This window comes from Balaenoptera physalus (assembly GCF_965194825.1).
Source record: "Balaenoptera physalus genome assembly, chromosome: 19".
In the NCBI taxonomy this organism is placed as follows: domain Eukaryota; kingdom Metazoa; phylum Chordata; class Mammalia; order Artiodactyla; family Balaenopteridae; genus Balaenoptera; species Balaenoptera physalus.
This window is the reverse complement of record NC_138900.1, coordinates 58,274,871-58,296,229: the sequence shown is the minus strand read 5'-3', so window position 1 is coordinate 58,296,229 and position 21,359 is coordinate 58,274,871. Positions and strand designations below refer to the sequence as shown.

The following is a 21,359-nucleotide window of genomic DNA, read 5'->3' as shown; positions in this document are numbered from 1 at the left end:
GAATTTTGGAGGAACACATTTAGTCCATAACAACTTATTTCTTTTCCCACAAGCAAACCTGGAACTGAAGTATTGAGGTCTGTATATTATCTGTTTTGTTTTGTTTTGTTTGGTTTGGTTTTTTAAAAGGAAGCTACTAAGTATTTCCTAAGCATCCCATTTTCCCAGCCCTGGCAAACAGGAGTAAGGAAAGGAAGCTAATGTTTATCGTGCTCACTAGGTACCAGGCACTATGCTGTGTGCTTTCATTCTCATGAACAACACCCACTCAGCTTAAAAGACATCTCAGGCATCTCCTCCTCCATGAACACTTTCCTGGACATCATCTTCCATCACAGAGTTGGCCCATCCCTACTTTGCACCCCACTCTGCCCCCTAACATTGCCTCTCTGAATCCTTGTTACATATCTTGGTTTCCATTTCTGCCCTTCCTCTAGACCTGCTGTACAAGATGGAAGAGCATCAGGGAATCAACATGCTTGTTAGGAGTCACTTTCATCCAATGATGCTTGGAACTTAATGGAGAAATACACCTTCCTCACCAAGTGGGACAACTCCATGGTCTCCCACAGTGGTCACCTACTCACCAACACATGCTGAAGTGGCTTCTTCCCTTCCTGTTTTACGTTCCCTGTCCCCAATCCGTGCTTCTTGGGATCACCTCCCAGTACTGCTGACTTTCAAATCCTTGTTTCAGTGTCTGATTCTGGAGGACCCAAACCGGGGCAAAGGAAATCAAGGAACTTGACGTCTATCTCTGCACCCCCTTTAGGCTCATCTTATATCCCTCCTCCCACTGAACCCTACATTTACTCTTTGTAATCACCTGCCACACCCACAAGCTTTCATGTCGCACCATTGCACATCCTTGTTCCCTCCCATGGAAATCCAAGATTATTCATTTGGCATTCAAAGACCTCCATGCCCAGTTGGGACTTCCCATCATGCCTTTCTCCAGCTCCACTCCACTTCCACGTGAGTGTATTTCACCTACTGTTCTACTCTCCTTTCTTCCTATACGCCCTTCAGTGTTCCCACCTCCTTGCTTTCACACTAATGTTTCCTTCTGCCCCAAATGGCTTTTGAAAGGTTTCCCTCCATTTCTGCTCTAACTTCACCCACATGGCTGAAAAGAATTTTGTTCCCAACTGCAAGACCTCTTCCCCACTCTCAGAGTTATAAGGGAAGATGTGGATTTTAGTTTAGATTCCAGTTTTTCTTGCTGGACTGTGTTTACATGTGACAGCACACCACCACTGGCTATGTGAGGCCATGAGCCTTATACGGAGTACATGAGCATTAAATGAGAACATAATGAGAAAATCCTTTGCACAGTGATCTTGTAAGAATTTCACTGACAAGTTGACTAACCATTCTACCTTGTAAATTCAGGTTTATGTATGTGGTGTTTTATTGACATGGGACCTAGCTCTAATTTTTTTGGCTTTCTGCTGAGAAATATAGTAAATACAGCCAAGCCTCCCTAATCATGAATTCCTCCTTCATGAAATCTTTGCCCTTGGAGATTCACTTTTGTGCATCTCTTAGATAACCTTGAGGATGTTGGATCATGAAAATGAAAATGGTTGAGGTGTGTGAGTTTTGAAATTAGCACTTCACTGAACACTTGGATCGAGGGCCAGACAAAAAAATGCTTCTTGATGTGCATATTATTTGCTACAAAGCAAAACAAATGGATAAACATCCTTGAAATCAGAGGAAAGAGAATCCCTGAACAGTTTCTAGTGAGAAGGGATGGTAATTGAAATGTATTGTATTTTACCCTTATTTAAGCCAAGAAGCATGGTGGGGCGGTTAAGAGCTTGGATTCTACCTTGGCTCCAGATCCTGGCTCCATCACTGCCTAGCTGTGTGGTCTTAGTGCAGAACCTCAGTCTTCAGTTTTGTCACCTACAAGATGGGCGTAATGGTAAACCCCACCTCTCAGGGCTGTTGGGAGGGTAAGAGAGTATACATACATACATATATATATATATATATATATATATATATATATATATATATATATATATATATACACACACACACACACACATATATATATAATATATATATATATACTCATATATATCTTTTAATAGCATATAGTAGGTATCATAAATACTATTATAATTATTATTATTCTTGTTATCATTACTATTATTACATGATGCTTTTATTTAGTGGTGTTTTATTTTCTTGCTTGAGGGAAGCTGAATGTATTTTTAAAGGCTTATTTCATCTTGACTCCTGTTTTCTGTATATAGCCTTTAGTTTCTCATCTGAAAATTCTTCTATGACATGTTTTTTATATTTTCTTTTTCATTCACCCATGCCTTGTGTTTTAATAGTGGGGCCGTTTTTGCAACAACTATGTATGCGGAGTAACACATGCCAGGCGAGGTTATGCTATGCTGAATACTTTATTTATATTTTTTTATGTAAACATAATTTGCTTTGTAGGCACAATATAACAGAAGCTCTAAAGCCACAAATACGTTAGACAATGTTTCAGTTCCCTCCGATCAAACGTAAATTACTGAGAAGCCTTCACAGTTCCTTTAAGGCAACCTGAGACGTTCTGTACACTTCCTTCAGAAAAACAGTCAAGTGACAGCAAAGAAGATGCTTCGAATGAGAGTGTGTTAAACAGTTGATTTTGATACTTTAATTTTTTTCCCTATTCTTCATGGCATAAGTTGGTCTTATTGGTCAAACACTAGTTTTCTCTTCTCATTCTGTATCCCAAGGAGACAAAAGGGTTTTATTTAACTAACCAGCATAATTTGTGATTATTGTCTAAACCTTATAGTTGAAAACACAGATCTGGGGAAGAATGTCTTTTCATGCTAATCCTCTGGACATAACAAAGGCCATTTGGATTCTGAATGGAGAGTTCCGTCTCGCCTGGCAAATAAGAGGCCTGATATGGCCAGTGGGTCTCTGCTCCCCCAGCCCTAAAAAATGCCATCTCTGGCCAGCTCGCCAGGAATGTCACTTGGGTAACGGTTCCTCTTAAGACCTCATTGAGGGCTTGGTTATGGGAAAAACATGACCAATAGTACTGCATTTAGCAAACATGTTGGGGGGATACAACCTCTACGTTATCTTTCTAAATGACCCGGAGAAGAGAAGTTGATGTCTTCTTTTGAGATGCTCTCATCCCTTTGCTCATCAGATGGCACCACCTTTTCTCATCTTCATAGCTTACATGTACATTCACAATGAGGAGACACTTCCTTCAGATAAATATTTGGCATAAATAAGTCATCATCACAAGCTTAGGAAAAAAAGAACATGATTAATGAGGTGACATTTGTTACAAATGGACTTAGGGAATAAAACAGGTAGTTGCTGAAATGCATTCATTGCCATCACTTGGGGGAAGTGTGGGGTGTACCCTAAGGCTCGTTGGTGGAGAGGTCGGGCAATGCAGGAGCCCTCGGAAGTCTTCCGGAACGCAAGTGAGTTGGGGTGCTAACCCTGTGGGCTCCTTGTGTCTCCGGTTTGGTCTGTGAGCGATGGAGTCCGCCCTCTGGGCCAACAGGACTGGGAGGAGGTGGGGAGGAGCACCCCCTCCCCGCCCCGTGGAGATACTGAGTCTCTCGTCCTCCCTCCAGAGGAACTGTTCACCTCAAGCCGCGTCAAGTGGGGTGGGGCGGGGGGTGGGCTTCTTAGGAGTCTGGGAGCTGGAAGATTAATCAAGGGTGTGCAGTCAAGTAATTTGGTACCGGATTTCCAAAAAGCAGGGCCTTGCAAAGAGTCTGCACCATAATTTTATATTTCAGAGGAGAGGAACACATATTTGGCATCAGGTACTAAACATCGACTTTTGTATCGCTAGAGTTTGTGACACGTTGGAACACGCTTTGGCAAGAAGAAAGATACTCATTGATTTTTTTCCCCCAAATATGGTCTACAAAGGAGATCTTTCTTGGGGGATCCAAGGTAAAGGCTGTTATTCAGTACCAGGAAATGAAAAGAGCAAAATAGGTAATGCCAATGGCAAGTGTGCAAACATAGGTGAGTCTCAGTAATGACTTTGAAATAGTCCCACACCTGGTGAGTTTTCTTAAAATTAAATACATATGGCGGGGGGAGGATTTTGCTCGTGAGATGCGGTTTCAGAGGAGGGATCTCTGTGGCTGGTCCTCATACTGTGGCTGTTGACCCATCTTCTATCCTGAAAAATCCACATCTGTTTCCCTATGTGTATGGTTAAGAACCAGTGAAGGAATCAAGCATCAGAGGGTGAGGGGAGGTTGGTTTAACCTTTTGACCGTGAAACACCTGAATGAATGTAAGGAGGTTGCCTCTTCAATGGGAAGTAGGAAAGGACAACTTGGAGAGATCCTAAACTTACAGGCTTGTGAAAACATCTCCTGGCCTACCCTCTTTCTGCCAGCCAAATTGGCAAGTGGTCTTGTCGGAAGCATGGGCGGCTGGCAGCAAAAAGTGTCATTGGCCTGAAGAATCCTAGGACAGTGCTCTGTGATATAACACCTTTCAATCCAAACTTGTCTTTGCCCATGTCTGGTCTCTTAAGCAATGGACCTGTGGGCTTATATCAATTTGCAAAGCTGTTCTAGAACTGTCGAGAAGGACCCAAAGACGGACGGTTTTGAAACAGGGCAGTGGGGAGAGTGTAACACACAGATGGGGGAAGGACGTAATACTGCATGGAATGGGATTGGCACTTAATTTCAAAAACAACAGTGATCAACAGCTTTTTAGCTCAGCTGACAGCAGACAAACACAACACACACTGGACTACAGCATTTGTTCACTGGGGCACAGAAGGGTTTTCTCAGCCGGCTCCTCTTCTCCAGAACATCCCTCACGTCCTCCTGCCTGCGTCCCGGGCTACTGGATGAACGGCATCCTCTCCTTGTTCTCACCGTCACCCTCGTGGTCCTCCTCCTCTTCGCCCGCCTCGCTGGTCTCTGTGCTGTCATTGGCCATCTGTAATTCAACGGAGGACTTTTTAGAGGGTTCCGCAGTCTGTCCCCTGCCTTCTTCGAGCATCTGATGAAGGCCCTTGGGAAAGAGTTCTCCGAGGGCTGAACGCTAGGGTCACCTGATTCCTCAGGAAGGCAGTGTGGTACCAGGTGACTCGTGTTGGGCGCCCTAAGAGGCAGACTCTGAGAAAGGATGTGACTGCAAGTATTTGGAATTGGGGAGATGATCCCAGGCAGCACAGTGGGTCAGAGTGAGGAAAGGAGACAGAAAAGGCGAGGAAGCTGGCACGGGGTATGTTAATACTTAGGTCCTGCCATGGCAACTGGGCTCGGTCCTGCTGGGGACCACTGGGGGGCAGTGGGGGACACATGAGCAGGGGAGAAGCCAGGGAGTGCTGATTTTGTGCATAACCCAAGCCTCTGCCATGGCCAGAGGAGGCTGTCAGGCAGAGAGGGGCAGCGGCCAGCAGGAGGACAGCGCCGGCATGCAGGGGAATCATGAGTGCCGGGGGCGTGGGTGGGCATTGACGCCGTCCACTGCACCCACCGGCCAGGGTTCAAATCCTGATGCTGTCACTTCCTACGAGCCAGAAGAACACTATTAACAAATGTGGGTTTATCCACTTTGTTGTCTATATTCCCCCGTGGGAACGTCCTTTCTGTGAAGATGTGGACTCTTTCTGGTCCTGTCTATCCATCCATCTACCATCTATCTACCTACCCACCTACCTTCTTGTCATTGCTAGTACCTGGCACACTTGTCACACCTCTCTGAGCCTCCATTTCCTCCATCGTTAGGACGAGGATAAACCCACCTGCCTTATAAAGTTGTCATGGGAGCCAAGTGAAACAAAGGGAAATGATGTATTTGAAGCATCTGGCAAATTGCTGAGCACATGACAGATGCTCAGAAACATCCTAGTCCTGTCCATTTACAGCCCCCTTCGTGAACGGTGCCTCAGATTTCTTTTCTTGTTCCTAGACCCTGAGCTAGGTAATTTCCCTTGAATCACCTGAACCTCTGCTCTCCCCACTTATTCTTACAAACAGGAATCATCTCCTGAATCTCAGCGCCGCCCCCCCCCGCCGCCCATACCACATGGCTGGTCTGGAGCTGGACTTCCCTCTCAGCCATAGCACATGCAATGCCGTCCCTCCACCCTCCTGCCTACTCAATGCCTGCTTTTCCTTTTGTGCTCAGCCCGCTTCCTCAAGGAAGCCTTCCCAGACTTCCCTAACGGGAACAGACCCCCTACTGCGAGCCCTTCTTTGTGGCCCGGATCCATAGCTGCAGTGTCCCATTTCTATGTAGGGCTTGTTGACCGATGTCCACCTGCCCCACCTCTGGATCTGTGCAGTCTGGTGGCAGTCTGTGTGTCGACCGCCACACTGCAGAGCCCCTCAAGGGACCCTTGCAAGAGTGTCTGGGATGTGAGTGTGACATGCTCTACTCCTGGTGGGGTCCCTGCGTGTAAGGGTATTGTCCTGGTAAGAGAAAACAAAAGCCATGGGACCATCAGGAGGCATTTCGGAGGCAGTTGGCATCATTCTGTTGGGTATCTGAATGTGAATTTATTAAATTTTACCAGGAATTCTTCCCACTTGTGCAGCCAAGAGTGAGCAGGTGTAATAGACACGGGTGTGGTCTTGTCCTCTCCTGACTGCCCTCAGATTGTTCTTGAAACGTTTTCACCAAAGCGTTTCCCTTTCTTTATTAGCGTTCATCCCATTTGTGACTAATCCCTCACTTGCACATTCGTTTCATTTCCTCTGGTCTCCCCGCGCCAGCCCCAGCCCAGCAGAGGGCTTCCTGTACTTCCCTCCATCCCACCTGTGCCTGCACCGGATAAACCTTCTGGTGTTGAACTGAACGGATCCCTCTGCTTTTGACTCACCAGTGGAGTCGGGGTCTTTTCTACATCCAGAATTAACTTGCCGATGTTCCCTCGGTCGTGGATCCGCTGCATGGCCTCCTTCACCTGAGAGACAGGGAGAGAAAGCGCCAGTTAGATGAGATGTCGCTCAGGTGACAAGAGGGCCTGGAAAAGCCAAACCACCCGCTGTCCACCAGAGGGCGCTGCGGTTCAAGTTTAGCAGCTAAACTAGCAATGGTTTCCAAAAACGCGTGCAGATAAATTCTGGTTGTCACTCACACTCTCTGCTCTTATGCAAGCGACTCGGTTTCCGGAGTCTGAAAAGTGAGAGTGATAGCTCCGGAAATAAAAAGATGAACATTTCTTTAAAAAAAAAAAAAAAAAAGGCTGGGGGAGGAGGGTCCTATAGAACGCCAAGAGTTACATGCTGCCGAGGGGCCAGGAACATTAGCCAGAGTAAATTTTGACCAAATAAATTATTTTTCAAGGGTCATTTGTGCCCTGCTTACCTAAATGTTATATAACTCTGATTCGTAGTTTGGCTAAAATGACACATCACCGAGGCTGAACTACATTCAGGAAAATTCCCATGGTTCCTGGTTATTGAGTGGAAATTTTGTTTCCACCTAAGCAGAGTTTTCCCCAGAACTAGTATTCTCCCCAGTGAAGAGGACCTTCTGTTTCTTTTCAAGTGATGGGAGCTTGTCAGACAAATATCAATACATAGACGCCTCCTGGGACCCTCTGAAAAAAGCAGGTGTGTGATGTAATCTGATGTAGCCTTTGAGCATTTCATTGTGTTGTTGTATGGAAAATGAACTCTAGGGGGTGCTGTGAGGATAAAATAAAATAAGGAAAGGGCAACAGAATGCCAGGGCTTGGCGTGGGTAAGTCCTCCACATCTCTTAGTGAAATCTAAATGGAAATGCAACATCTCTTGATTTTAAAAAAAGCGATAGATCTAGTTGAAATATTTTTCCTTAAGTCTCAGATTTTTAAGTATTTTTGTTCATGCATTCATTCAGTGCACAAATATTCACTACATGTTGCTTATAGGCTAGATGCTATGGTTTATTTTAGGCATATCTTTTATTGATAGCATATGTTTTCATTTAGTTGTTTTTTTTTTTTTTATAAATATATTTATTTACTTATGGCTGCGTTGGGTCTTTGTTGCTGTGCGTGGGCTTTCTCTAGTTGCGGCGACCAGGGGCTGGCTACTCTTCATTGCGGTGCGCGGGCTTCTCACTGTGATGGCTTGTCTTGTTGCGGAGCATGGGCTCTAGGTGTGCGGGCTTCAGTAGTTGTGGCACATGGGCTTAGCTGCTCCGCGGCATGTAGGATCTTCCCGGACCAGGGTTCGAACCCGTGTTCCCTGCATTGGCAGGCGGATTTTTAACCACTGCACCACCAGGGAAGTCCATTTAGTTTTTTTAAACTATATCTGAAAGTATTTTCTTTTAGTTGGCAAGTTTCTCCCATTCAATTATTGTTATGCAGATAGATTTAGTTGTGTCATCTTTTACAGAGTCAGATTGCTTTCTTTAAATTTATTTTTTATTGAAGTACAGTCGAATTATAGATGCTATGGTTTAAAAAAAATTTTTTTTAAAGTAAGCTAGGGTGTCTACCTTTGAGGAACTCAGTCTGGGGCTGATGGAGCAGTGTTTGCTTATATAAAAACCAAAGCCATTTTCCCATTTGAATAAAAACTTGATGGAGCCATTAAAATGTGCATATTCAAATTGCTTTTCTGGGACTTTATCCTAAAGACACAATTCAAATTATGGGGAAAAAACTTACCACACAAAAGATACTCGATTGCTTTCAATGGCAAAACATTGAAGCAACTTATATGTCACAGAATAAGGGAATGGTTAAGTAAACCATGGCTCTGACATTTATCTACTGAATGGAAATGTTTTGTAGCTGTTAAAGTGCTAATTATAAATAATGTACAGCAGGATTAAATGTCTTTATAATATTGTTAAATGAGAAAATCGAGGTGCATATTTTTACTTACATCCCCATAAAAACATGGGCATTCTAAAATAACTAGAAAGGGATTTGGATATATGATAAAACATTATGTAGGGGGAATGGGTACTTTTTAATTCTAATGTCCAAACATTGTCATCTGGTAACATATTATCAAACTGCTGTTTGATATAACTTAAATGTATCTTTATTTTTTTAATTTTTAAAAATACGTATTTATTATTTATTTGGTTGCGCTGGGTCTTAGTTGCGGCAGGCAGGCTCCTTAGTTGCAGCACGTGGGCTCCTTAGTTGCGGCATGCGAACTCTTAGTTGCTGCAAGCATGTGGGATCTAATTCCCCAACCAGGGAATGAACCCAGGCCCCCTGCATTGGGAACGTGGAGTCTTGACGACTGCACCACCAGGGAAGTCCCTAAATGTATCTTTAAATGCAGTCTTTGGATAAGTGAGCATTGGTTAGAATCAACCTCTTTTATAGACTGACAGTGTCATGTGATTGTTGAATTTCCTCACCCTAATACATAATCCAGGAGATTTCTCCTATTTGTGTGATGAATGTTGCTTTCCAAGTGCTTTTGTATTCAGTCTTAACAACAGCTACTATTTACTGAGAATCTTTAAATATCGTGACAGACAGCTTGTAAAACAGCTCCCAACCACCTCCTGGGACTCACAGCCCTGTGTAGTCCCCTCCCCTTAAATGTGAGCTGGACCCAGCTACTTGCTTGTAACCAACCGAATACAGCAAAAGTGACACAATGTCACTTCCAAGACGAAAAGACAACCCTCAGAATGGGAGAAAATATTTGCAAACGAAGCAACTGACAAAGGATTAATCTCCAAAATATACTAGCAGCTCATGCAGCTCAATATCAAAAAAACAAACAACTCAATCCAAAAATGGGCAGAAGACCTAAATAGACATTTCTCCAAAGAAGATAAACAGATTGCCAACAAACACATGAAAGGATGCTCAACATCACTAATCATTAGAGAAATGCAAATCAAAACTACAGTGAGGGGACTGCCCTGGTGGCGCAGTGGTTAAGAATCCGCCTGCCAGTGCAGGGGACACAGGTTCGAGCCCTGGTCTGGGAAGATCCCACATGCCACGGAGCAACTAAGCCCGTGCGTGCACCACAACTACTGAGCCTGCGCTCTGGAGCCCGCGAGCCACAACTATTGAGCCCACGTGTCACAACTACTGAAGCCCACGCACCAAGAGCCCATGCTTCGCAACAAGAGAAGCCTCCGCAATGAGAAGCCCTCACACTGCAACGAAGAGCAGCCCCCGCTCGCCACAACTAGAGAAAGCCCGCGCACAGCAACGAAGACCCAACGCAGCCAAAAATAAAAATAAATAAATAATTTTTTAAAAAAACCCAAACAAAACTAAACTACAATGAGGTATCACCTCACACCGGTCAGAATGGCCATCGTCAAAAAATCAGTTTCTTACCAGTTTAAAAAAAAAAGACTGTGACTTCTGTCTTCCAGTCTCTCTCTTTCTCTGACTCTTCTTGCCTTCTTGCTCTTTTTTTTTTTTTAAAGTCTGACGTGTTTTTATTTGTTTTATTTTTTTAATGTCTTTATTGGAGTATAATTGCTTTACAATGGTGTGTTAGTTTCTGCTGTATATCAAAGTGAATCAGCTATACGTATACATATATCCCCATATCTCCTCCCTCTTGCGTCTCCCTCCCACCCTCCCCATCCCACCCCTCTAGGTGGTCACAAAGCACCGAGCGGATCTCCCTGTGCTATGGTTGCCGCCTTCTTCTGATGACACAGATTGCCGTGTTGTGTGCTGCCCTGTGGAGAAGCCCACATGGCAAGGAATGGAGGGAGAACTCCAGCCGGCAGCCTGTGAGGAACTGACACCGTCAGTCCAAAGCCTGTGAGGCCCTGGATCCTGCCAACAGCCAACAGGAGAGCTTGGAAGCAGATCCTTACCCAACTGAGCCTTGAAATGAGATCACAGCCTGGGCCGACCCTTGATTGCAGCCTTGGGAAAGACCCTGAGCCAAAGGACCCAGCTAAGCCCTACCCAGATTCCTCACCCACAGAAACTGAGATCATAAGTTGGTTTCAGCCAATAAGTCTTAGGGACAATTTGTCAGGCAGTGATAGATAATTAATACGTTGTTACCTTGAATGTATAATTCTTATCTTGCAAGATACATATTATACCCATTTTACAGATAAGTACCTTGGTTCTCAAAGACATAAGCAATTTGTCCAAAGACTACATGACTATTGGCGACAGAAATGTGCTTCAAACTCAGCTTTGGCAGACTTCAGAAACCAACGCTTTTTCCCAGTTCTGCCCAGATCATGCTGCTTCCTTTGATTCTCACATAATGGTTTCCCAGAATTCAGTTGTTTATTACCCTGGCAAGTCATTAAGCACCTGGAAACTCCTTGGAGATTAGGAACAGTTTTTAAACTGCTTCTCCAATAAGGTAGAGCCCAGGGAAACAGAAAAGCTGTTTTCTTACCAGTTAAAGCTGACTATGGTGCTAGAAAAAAGTTCCCAGCTGGGCTGTCTGTAATCTGCATATTTTGGGGACATTTCTTTCTGAAAGGGACTGACTCCTTGAAGTTCCTTATATGGGGGTTGGAGAAAGGATTAGGAATCTGATCCGCAGTCATGCTGTTTGAGTTTACATCCTCTTGGGCTGCTCTTGGGGACGTGAAGAGTCTTTTATGACAACTCTCAGAGGGAAAGAAACTACTATTTTTTGATCAATTCTTTATGAAGCACAGCGTAAGGCATTTTACATATCTTGCTTCATTTTATCTGCACCTCAAGCCTCTTAGGTGAGTATAGGCATCAGAGTTTCAACAGAGGAGAAACCCAAGGATGAAAAATCACAGGGATCTGTCGCAGGTCGCCTTCTGAATGGTGTGGGAACCGCGTAGGAATTGAGAGAGGGAAAGTTTGCCCTTTTCAGGACTCTGGAAAAGCCCAAGATGGGGCTCTGCTGCCTGCACCCCAAAACTTCCCTCCAATAACGTCATCAAAGGGTAAAGTCTGCAAAGAGAGATTTTGCTCCCAAGTTATCAGTTTATGAACTGAGGCGCCTGGGTAGGTGACAGGGTACAGAAGATGGTGGTGACAGCCTCCAGAAAGCTACTGGTCTCCCTTATGGCTGCCAGGGAGATTTGTCTAAGGCACTCTTCTGCTTAGAACCTCTCCCCATTGCATTCAAGAGAAAAGTCTAGTGGACGTGGCATTGCCTAATACAGTCGCCACTAGCCGCATGTGGCACTGAGCAGTTGAACTGTGGCTGGTCCAAACTGTGGTGTGCTGGGAGTGTGAAATACACAGCACACTTCAAAGACAATCATAATGAAAAAGAATGCAGACTCTCTCCTTGACATTGATTAAATATCGAAACGATAGCATTTTTAATATCCTGGGTTAAAGAAAACATATAATTAAAATTAATTTCACCTGTTCCTACTTTTCTGCCTGTGGCTACTACAAAATTTAAAACTTTGCATGTGGCTCACGTTGTAATTCTGCCAGACATCCCTGGACTCCGTTTCTGGGATCTGATGTCTTTTACCCTTTCTGGCTTTGCTGCTTCCTCTTCCCCTTGTCTACCCCCCTCACTCCCATCACTGGAGACACATCTGGACTTCTCAGCTTTGTGCCGATATATAAACCCAGTTCCTTCCCACAGTGCCCTGGTCCTGGAACGAACTCAGATTTGTCTGTTGATTTAGATGTGAACTCTTCTAGGAAGCTGCTCTCACCGCCCACCCCCGCCCCTCACAGTCTGGGCTAAGTGTCCTTTGGGCTCCCTCGGCACCTGGACCAGCTAGTAACGTCACCCTCACCCCCAGCTTAGAACTTGCCCATCAGCCTCTCCTGTACGTTGCTGTCCAATAGAAATATGAAGTGAACCATGGATGAAACTAACATTTCTCTAATTAGTCACAGTAAGAAGTGTAAAAAGAAGCTTCTGAGATTCATTTTAAAAATATGTTTTCTTTAACCAGATCCATCCCAAATATCATTTCAGTATATGCTCAATACAATAAAAAGTATGAATGAAATATTTTATATTCTTTTTTTGGTACTAAGGTTTTGGAATCCGTGATGTATTTTACACTTCGAGCGGGTCTCAATTTAGACCAGCCACACTTCAAGTGCTCAGGTCTACCGTATTGGAGAGTGCAGCCATAGATGGCAGGAAAATGGCACCAACCTCAGGGACCCCAGCGCAAAGGCGTGTTTGGCATATGACAGCCTCCGGAATGAATGAGTGAATGAACGAGGACGTTGATTTCAGGGGAGAGTGAGACTCACGTGGCTGAGCCATGCCCAGAGGTTTCTGCCAGGTCTGTCCCTGGTCCCAGTGCCCCTGGCCCAGGTAGCTGTATCTTGGTGGCCTGCTTGGTGCTGCCTGGATGGCCCGGTGGAGTCTGTTCGTCATCAGGGTCATGGTCCCCCACACCCAGTCTGAGACGCCAGTGCCAGCTGCGTGGCTGGCCAGGGGCTGGATTTCCCGGGACTAGGGATTCTGGCCACAGTCAGTCCATCTCTTCCGGAGCTGGTTTCCCATCCAGACAGCAGGAGGAAATTTGAGTCATGTCATTCAAACACTTCAGGAGGCCAAGCTCCTGAGCACAGAGGCCATCTCAGTGTTTTCTGGCACTTCTTGTCCCTGGGAGGCACCTTGATAAACCGTCCCAAGCAGGTGGGGGCAAGAGGCAGTGGGAACGTCCCTGATTCCTAGGCTCTGCTTTGGGTCACTAATGCCATTCCAGCAAGCCACTTCACCTCTTTGCCCCTCATCCTCTTACTATCTTAAATGATGATAACTCTTCTATCCATCCATTCATTCTGTCTGTCCCTCATCCAACAGCGCCAAAGCCCTTTTCTAGGAGTTGTGTGCGGAGTAATGATTGAAACAGACGTGCTCTCTCTGCCCTGAGGGAATCACAGTTTCGCTTATTAAATAGGCTAATCATCATAAAGAGTTTCACAGTCTAAAAATGTGTTCCTGATTTGTTTATTTCGCCCCAATGGACCGCAACCCATCAGAGTTGATCTTGTACCATTGGTTGGTGCTTCAACCAAGTCCAGTAGCATTTAAGTTGGTGTTCAAGCATGACCCCTGGGGAAAATGTGACTGGCTCAGACCATGTTCACAGAGGAACACTAGTTGTGGTCATTCTTATTTCTTTCTGCAGTGGATTTAGGAGAGGTGGTTTTCTGGAAGTCTGGGAAAATGATGGTGAGCAAACACCTACAAGATCCTCTGCGTTCATGAAACTTATGGTCTTACAGAGACACAGACTTAAACAATCAAAGTGACTCACGTGAATGTAAGATTGCCATTGGATAATTCCAAGATGGTGTTATGAGAACGTGGATAGGGCAATTGACCTGGTTGGGAAGATCAAGAAAAACTCCTCTAAAGAAGTGATAATTGAGCTGGATTTTAAAGGATGAGTAGAACATAACTAGGAAAAGAAGGGAGAGAGGACCATTCGAAGCAGAGGGAGCTGAGTATGAAAGCAGAGACTGCAAAGAGGCTAGAGGGCATGAGGACAGAGAACAAAAGTGAACCTGGGACAAGATGCTGGGAAGGTTGCCTGGGGCCAATGGTACTACATTCCAAAGAGTCTGCAAGGGTGTGGTTGCCCACAGCGGATCCTACAAATCTACGCTATCCAGTCACCTTCTGAGTGGTCAATTCCTTCACACTTGAGCAATGAGGGTTAACATTGCTCCGTCTTTGTTTGGGGTTTCATTTAACGTTTCACGATATCCCATTTCCTTTTCAATGGTGTGAAAGACGTAAATTCATTAGGGTACAAATGATACCACTTAATAACCAAAGCATTTGGCTTGTGCTATGAATAGTAATAAGCCTAGCCATCTGAAAGAGGAAAAAAATCAAGATGGATTATTCCACGGATCACTGTGCCTATTAGATGATAAATTAAAAGCTTTGAAAAAGAAGAAATGAGTAATACCCTAATTAAGAAACACATCTACCAAACTCTTCTCTGGAAGATGACTCACATTAATGACGTCCATCTTTGCGAGGGATCGGTGATTGCTTAAAATCCAAAGTGGGTGTTGAAAAGTAACACGTTCATTGCAGGTAGACTTGAAATCCGGAATTTGTGTTCTGTCAGGTAGCTGCGAGAGTCTAGAGAGAGTGAGCCCCGAGATTTTGACCTACGTGGAGTGGAGTGACTGAAAGAATAAAATGTCAGAGACCATGGATTGATCCACTGGGAAGGCAGAGAGAAGATTCAAACACAACTTTTTGGATTAGTTGCAAGTGGGTCTTTGCAGTAATGCAGGGCGTGGAGAAGGGCGGGGCATTTAAGGAGGCGCTCACTCCCAGGGTCATTCGAGTGGTGGTTCAGCACCTGAGAGTGAGCGCCTCCTTAAATTTTGCACCCTAGTCATCTCTCTTGCCCCATCCCAGTTCTGGCGCCACAGAATGGCCAATGTGGATGATCCAAGAGGATTTTTTAAGGGGCCAGTGGTAGGAGTACCCGCTTAGAAGAGGTAAAGAATGCTCTGAGAATGAGGAAGAGGGAAGGCAAAAAAGCAAGACAGTAGAATTGGGATGAAATAACCGGTCCTTTTTCCCTGGGAACTTGGACGGCCCTGACGCTGAAGACCAAATATGCATCATGGTCATTAGGAGTTCAAATGAAATAAACATGGAGTTAAAAGCCAGAAGTGTTGTGCAGAAATGTACAGTCCATAATCAAGCCAAACTATATATTCTTGTCCAGCTGTATTCCAAACTAAAGCAAAAGATGAAAAAAAATCTAGTGACTTGCCTCCAATGTTTGTTTGATCTTATTTAACAATGTTCCCCAGTGTCGAATTTGGATGGTGGAGTAGAACTGAAGTGGACACTTGTGGATGCTTATTCCAACACATAAGTGAGGTCTGGGGAGGAGGATAAAATATGCATGAGACAGTTTCTGTCCCCTGTGGAAAAATATCTGCTGTACAATCTGTAAGAGAGATGTTTGAAGTGTGATGGGCATAGAAGAGGAAGCAGTTAGGGTTGGGAGAAGGATGAAAACCTGGGGGAAACTCTTGGCAGAAAGGAACTATTAGACTGAGACTTGAAGGTCAGGGAGAAGTTTGTCACTCAGCCAAAGAGAAAGACATAGAAATAGTCTAAGGAAATATTACTCTATGCAGAGAATGAGTCATTGATGGCCACCAGAGCACTGAGGGTGACGCTGGTGATTACGCTTTGAAAATCCTCTTGAATTACTTAAGATCCTCAAGTCTGCTGGAAATGGGTTACATCATAACGAGTTCCTGCCACTCCTGAAATCCCACATGACAATGGCAGGACTTACAAGATATAGTGTCACCTGGTTCTTGCTTCAAATCGTTTAGCAAAATCCTCCAACCAGTTAGAGAACCTCTTATTTCTGCTTGGAGGACTCTAGTTCCTTACTAATGATGTAACCCCTTTGCTTCCAGATAGTACTGGTTTTATTCCTTCCCAGATGGATAACGATTCCATTCCACGGCACCTGAAAGTTTTCCCCTGGAACGGTCAAATGTGAGAGTTATGGAAAAGGGTTAGAACTGTAAGGAGGCCAAAGACCCTTCAAAATCTTGAAAGGTCTCATCTTTTCAAAGGGATGACAGCCAGACCTGCTAACATTTCAGAAAGTACAGTTTAGAAGGCCCTTTCCTTAGGCTTCAAGAGAAAGGGCTTGTTTGCAGGTGTTTGGGGGCATTTTACTACCTAAGGGAATTGAGATAACATTGACGATGTCATCTAGACATAGCTGTCATTTAGGTGAGTGCTGGGGTACCCAGGGTGCAAAATTAGAGGTGGCCAACAGAAGCAGGTATGCCTGGGACAAGTTGTTTGGGGACTGTGGTTGCTCTAAAGTAACGAGTGAAATAAAAGAGTGATTGCATAAGAGGCATTTACAAACAAAGAGCTCTTGTAGAAAGCTGGTTCTCCACCACTTGGAAGGGGGGTTTCTTGTGGATCCCCCCACTTAGACAGGAAGGAAGGGGAGGGCTATAGGTTTTGGACCGTAGTGATTTAAGAGTCATCACCTGCCCGTAGGTTATATTAGGAGAAGGTAAGAGTCTCAAGAAAAGAGCTGAATCTAAAAATCAGGTAACTGTAAAGGACAAGGCAGAGGTGGTACGTCCATGGGGCGGTGGGGACCGTGCTCATCCTCATCACAGCAGCTGACTTATGATGAATGCTGAGCAGGTGCTGTCACCGAGCAAAGCACTTCTGTGCTTGATCTCCTTTCCTTGCACCAACCCTGTGGGGTGAGTGGGAATTTGTCAGACTGTCAATCAGGGATACATACAAATATTCTCCCTTTTCTTCTTGAGTCCCTGTTGCTCACGGAGTTTCATCTGCTTATGGTTCGAGGGGAAGATCTCTGTGGAAGTGGGGTCACAGGATGTGTGTGCAGAAGTGCAAATCAGCGTGTTACTCAGGCGACCCACGGCCCACGGTGCAATGAGCCTGATCTGAGTGTGATGTGAGCAGAAAAAATTAGAAGCAGAGTTACATGCTGGAAATGCAGTGGAAGGCTGGTTTCATTTTGGCAAAGGAAACGTCAGGATGTAGTGTGACCCAATGGCTGGTGGTGATGCGTATCCTTGAATTAAATTGCAAACCTGTCAGGTGAAGAGAGAGCCCAGAGATTAAACTGTATCTGGCTATCACTACAACCAAGTAAATAACAGTTTGCATATGGACAAGAACCTGGAAATCCTACCCTGAAAAATCACACCCGGTCTACAGCAAAACTAATCACTGTTTTCATTTTTTAAAAAATTATGAACGCGTGGTAATGTTTGGGTATTGTATTGGTTTCCTAGGGCTGCAGTAACAAAGGACAACCAGCCAGGTGGCTTCAAATAATAGAAGTTTATTCTTGCACAGTTCTGGAGGCTAAATGTCCAAAGTCAAGGTGTCAGAAGGATGGGTTCCTACCAAAGGCTCTGAGGAACAATCTTTTCCGTGCTTCTCTCCTAGCTTCTGCGGGTTGTTGGCAGTGCTTGGTATCCTTGGCTTGTAGTCACAGCACTCCAGTCTCTGCCTCTGTCTTCACCTGCCATTCTTCCGTGTGTTTCTGTGTCTCTTCTTTTCTTATACGGACACCAGTCATATTGGACTGAGGGCTTATCCTATTCCAGTATGCCCTCATAAGAATTTAACTCTCTGCAACATTGTAATGTTGAAATACATCTGCAGTGACGCTATTTCCAAATACATGCACATTCCAAGTTTCGGGGAAGGACGTGAATTGGGAGGGGTACTATTTAACCCGAGACAGGTAGTACACCTTTAACTTTTTTTTCTTTTTAAACTATTTTGATTATGAAATAAAACACACACACAGCCACACAAAACAAATACATAGTTTGTAAGCGCTCAGGTCAAGAAATAGAACTTTGTTGGACATCCCCAAAGCCTCCCCCCACCATGTATTCTGTGCCAACCTCAACTCCCTCCCCTCCTCCAACTATTACCACTTCTATCCCGACTTTCAGAGTGATCACTTCCTTGTGTTTCTTTTAGTTTTTCACCTGACTGTACTACCCTAGGCACCGTAGTTTTGTGTTGCCCATTTAAAAAATGGACAAGTCCTTTTAAATCTACTTCTTCTGTGTTTTTGCTGCTTTTCCTTGCAAGTTGAAGAGTCCGGGTTGTTTGGTGGTGGTTTCCTTCCCACTGTCTGGATTCTGTGGATTGCAGATAGCTGGTGTTGTCCAGCACGGCCCCTGTGCTCTGTATTTCCTCCAAGCTGGTAGGAGGTTTGATCAGACTGAGACTGTAGGTACTGTTGTGTCCTCTGGGAGACACACAATGGCTGGTTGACCCTCTTTTCCTGATAATCAGTGCCTAGACCCATTAATTTATTTGGGGTTGTGAAATGGTGATATTCTGATTCTAACACTCTGTGTTCATTTATTAGCTGCCATAATTTTTTAAAGAGACACGTCCCTTCATCTATTAGTTGATTAGGAGTGATAAACATCTCATATAAGAAAGGGAGAATAAATAATTGATTCTTTCCTTATTTTTATTGGTAGCAGCAGCCTTTTAAAAGGAGCAAAATTAAGGCAAGTGAATAAAGCTTTATGGGTAAACCATTCACTAATTGAATAGTTAATATTTCTTATTTGATATTTAAAAGGAAAAAGTTGGAACAAAACATATCCCTCAGGGTTTCCCTGGTGGCGCAGGGGTTAAGAATCCGCCTGCCAATGCAGGGGACACAGGTTTGAGCCCTGGTCTGGGAAGATCCCATATGCCACGGAGCAACTAAGCCCGTGTGCCACAACTACTGAGCCTGCGCTCTAGAGCCCACGATCCACAACTACTGAGCCTGCGGTCTAGAGCCCACGAGCCACAACTACTGAAGCCCATGCGCTAGAGCCCGTGCTCCGCGACAAGAGAAGCCACCGGAGTGAGAAGCCTGCGCACTGCAACAAAGAGTATCCCCCGCTCGCCGCAACTAGAGAGAAAGCCCGCGCGCAGCAACGAAGACCCAACTCAGCCAAAAATAAATTAAAAAAGAAAAAAAATCTAAAACAAAAACAAAAACATGTCCATCAGGAGTAGGATGGTTGAGGGAATTGCAGGATATCTCTGAAAGGTCACCTCATCCCATTTCTTACCGATGTGATAAGGAGAAAAAGTAATTGTACATTCAGTGTGATCACACCTCTGTAGAATATATATTAATATAAAGAATAAACAAGAGCTTGTATCAACCCAACTACCCTGGGTATATCTGTGGTAAGGCTAGTTTTCATTTTCTCCATTATACTTTTTCTGTTTTTTCTGTTTATTTTTAAAACCACTTTATTAAGGTGTAATTGGTATGTAAAAAGCTGTATGTAATTAATGGTTACAGCTGAATGAGTTTGGGGATAAGCATACCCCCATGAAACCATCACCACCATCAAGGCCATAAACATATCCATCACCTCCCAAAGTTTTCTCTCACCCTTTTTATTATAGTTACTTTTTGAGGTAAGAACACTTAACATAAGCTCTACCCTCTTAGCAAATGTTAAGTACACTATACAGTATTGTTAGCTATGGGTACTATGCTGTATAGCAGATCTCCAGAACTTACTTATCTTGCACAAAACTTTGTTCCCTTTGACTGTCACATCCCATCCCCCTCCCCCCAGCCCCTGGTAACCACCCTTCTACTCTCTGCTTCTGTGAGTTTGACAGTTTAGATTCCACATATGTGACATCATATGGTCTGTGTTTTTTAAAATGTCCACAGTGAGCATGTGTTCATGCAGAGTAAGTTTTAAAAGCAATGGTGGGTAAAGCACCCACTCCGCTTTGATCATCACGCTAGTGAAGGGAGGTTACGGAGCAGGAGTAGGAGGAAGCTCCTCAGGGCGGACGTCTGGAGCCTTTCACAGGGAGGTGTAAATAACTGCAAGGTAAAACGGAGAAGCCGTGTGCTGTCATAATCAGTGGGCTCCTGTGCCAAGTGTCTTTCCCAGGATGTCGCATCAGAGGAAGCCCCATCAGAGCTTGTCCCATCAGAGGAAGCCCCATCAGATGTTGCCCCATTAAAGGATGCCCCATCAGTACTGCAAGGACAAAGCCTCTTAAGAGGAAACTCATTATCTCACAGCTTCTCATCTCCCTTAACTTACTCTCTCCAGGCCATCAAAATCTAAACTTGACCTTTAATTGCAGCAGGCACCTCCCCTGCTGCAGCTAGTCAGTCAGAGGTCTTTGTTCTCATCTCCCTGTGTGTCCTATCTCCACTCTCCATCACTGTCTAGCTCAAGGCCCCATCACCTCCCTCCAGGATGATTTTTCCAGCCTCCTATTTGGTCTCTGAGGCTTTTTCTCCAGTCTGCTCTCCTTCTACTGCCAGAGCTATGATTAGTGATCGATACAGCTGTATGTCTTTCATGTCCCATATGCTTGGGACTGTGCTATAAATTCAGTAAGGATAATGATAATTATAGTGATTTTAATGGCTAACACCGACCACTTAGCACACAAGCTGGACAAATGCCGAGTGTCAAGTGTTCTTTGTAGAATAGTCCATTTGCTCCTCGTTATAACCCTATGATGGATGTGCCGTAATTATCCTCATTTTAGATATATAGAATGCAAGGATCAGGAGGGTTAATTAATCTGCCCAAGATCACATAGTAGGTAGAAGAGCTAGGATTTTCACCTAGACTGATTATGAAATATTAGCGGATGAAATGACATCATGTCTGGGATTTGCCTTTAAATACTCCAGAAAAATAGTGGAGGAGGGGAGGCACCAAAGGAAACAAATTGGCCAAATGTTCATCATTGTGGAGGCTGCCTTGATGGGTACATGGCTGGTGGGGGTGGGAGGTGCGTCAGTATTTGCTACTTTTGAATATGTTTGGAATTTCCCAAAAAGGTTATAAAATATGATCTTTGACTTTGTTCCCCCAAACAATAACTATAACAACAGTTTCAGTACCCAAATGCTCAACTGTATATGTTGGATAC

General features: G+C 44.4%; 1 protein-coding gene across 1 annotated transcript in view; it reads right to left on the bottom strand.

The window, feature by feature from the left end:
* Positions 1–2,404: 2,404 nt before the first annotated feature.
* The window catches only part of VAT1L (vesicle amine transport 1 like), a 151,479-nt gene continuing 132,524 nt past the window's right edge, over positions 2,405–21,359 (bottom strand). Inside the window, exons 8-9 of the mRNA XM_082439104.1 lie at positions 6,854–6,937; positions 2,405–4,962 (exon numbers count right to left, since the gene is read on the bottom strand). Of these exons, the coding sequence (XP_082295230.1) occupies positions 4,864–4,962; positions 6,854–6,937 (183 nt within the window). The 3' untranslated portion in view covers positions 2,405–4,863. The remainder of the gene's footprint in view (positions 4,963–6,853; positions 6,938–21,359) is intronic.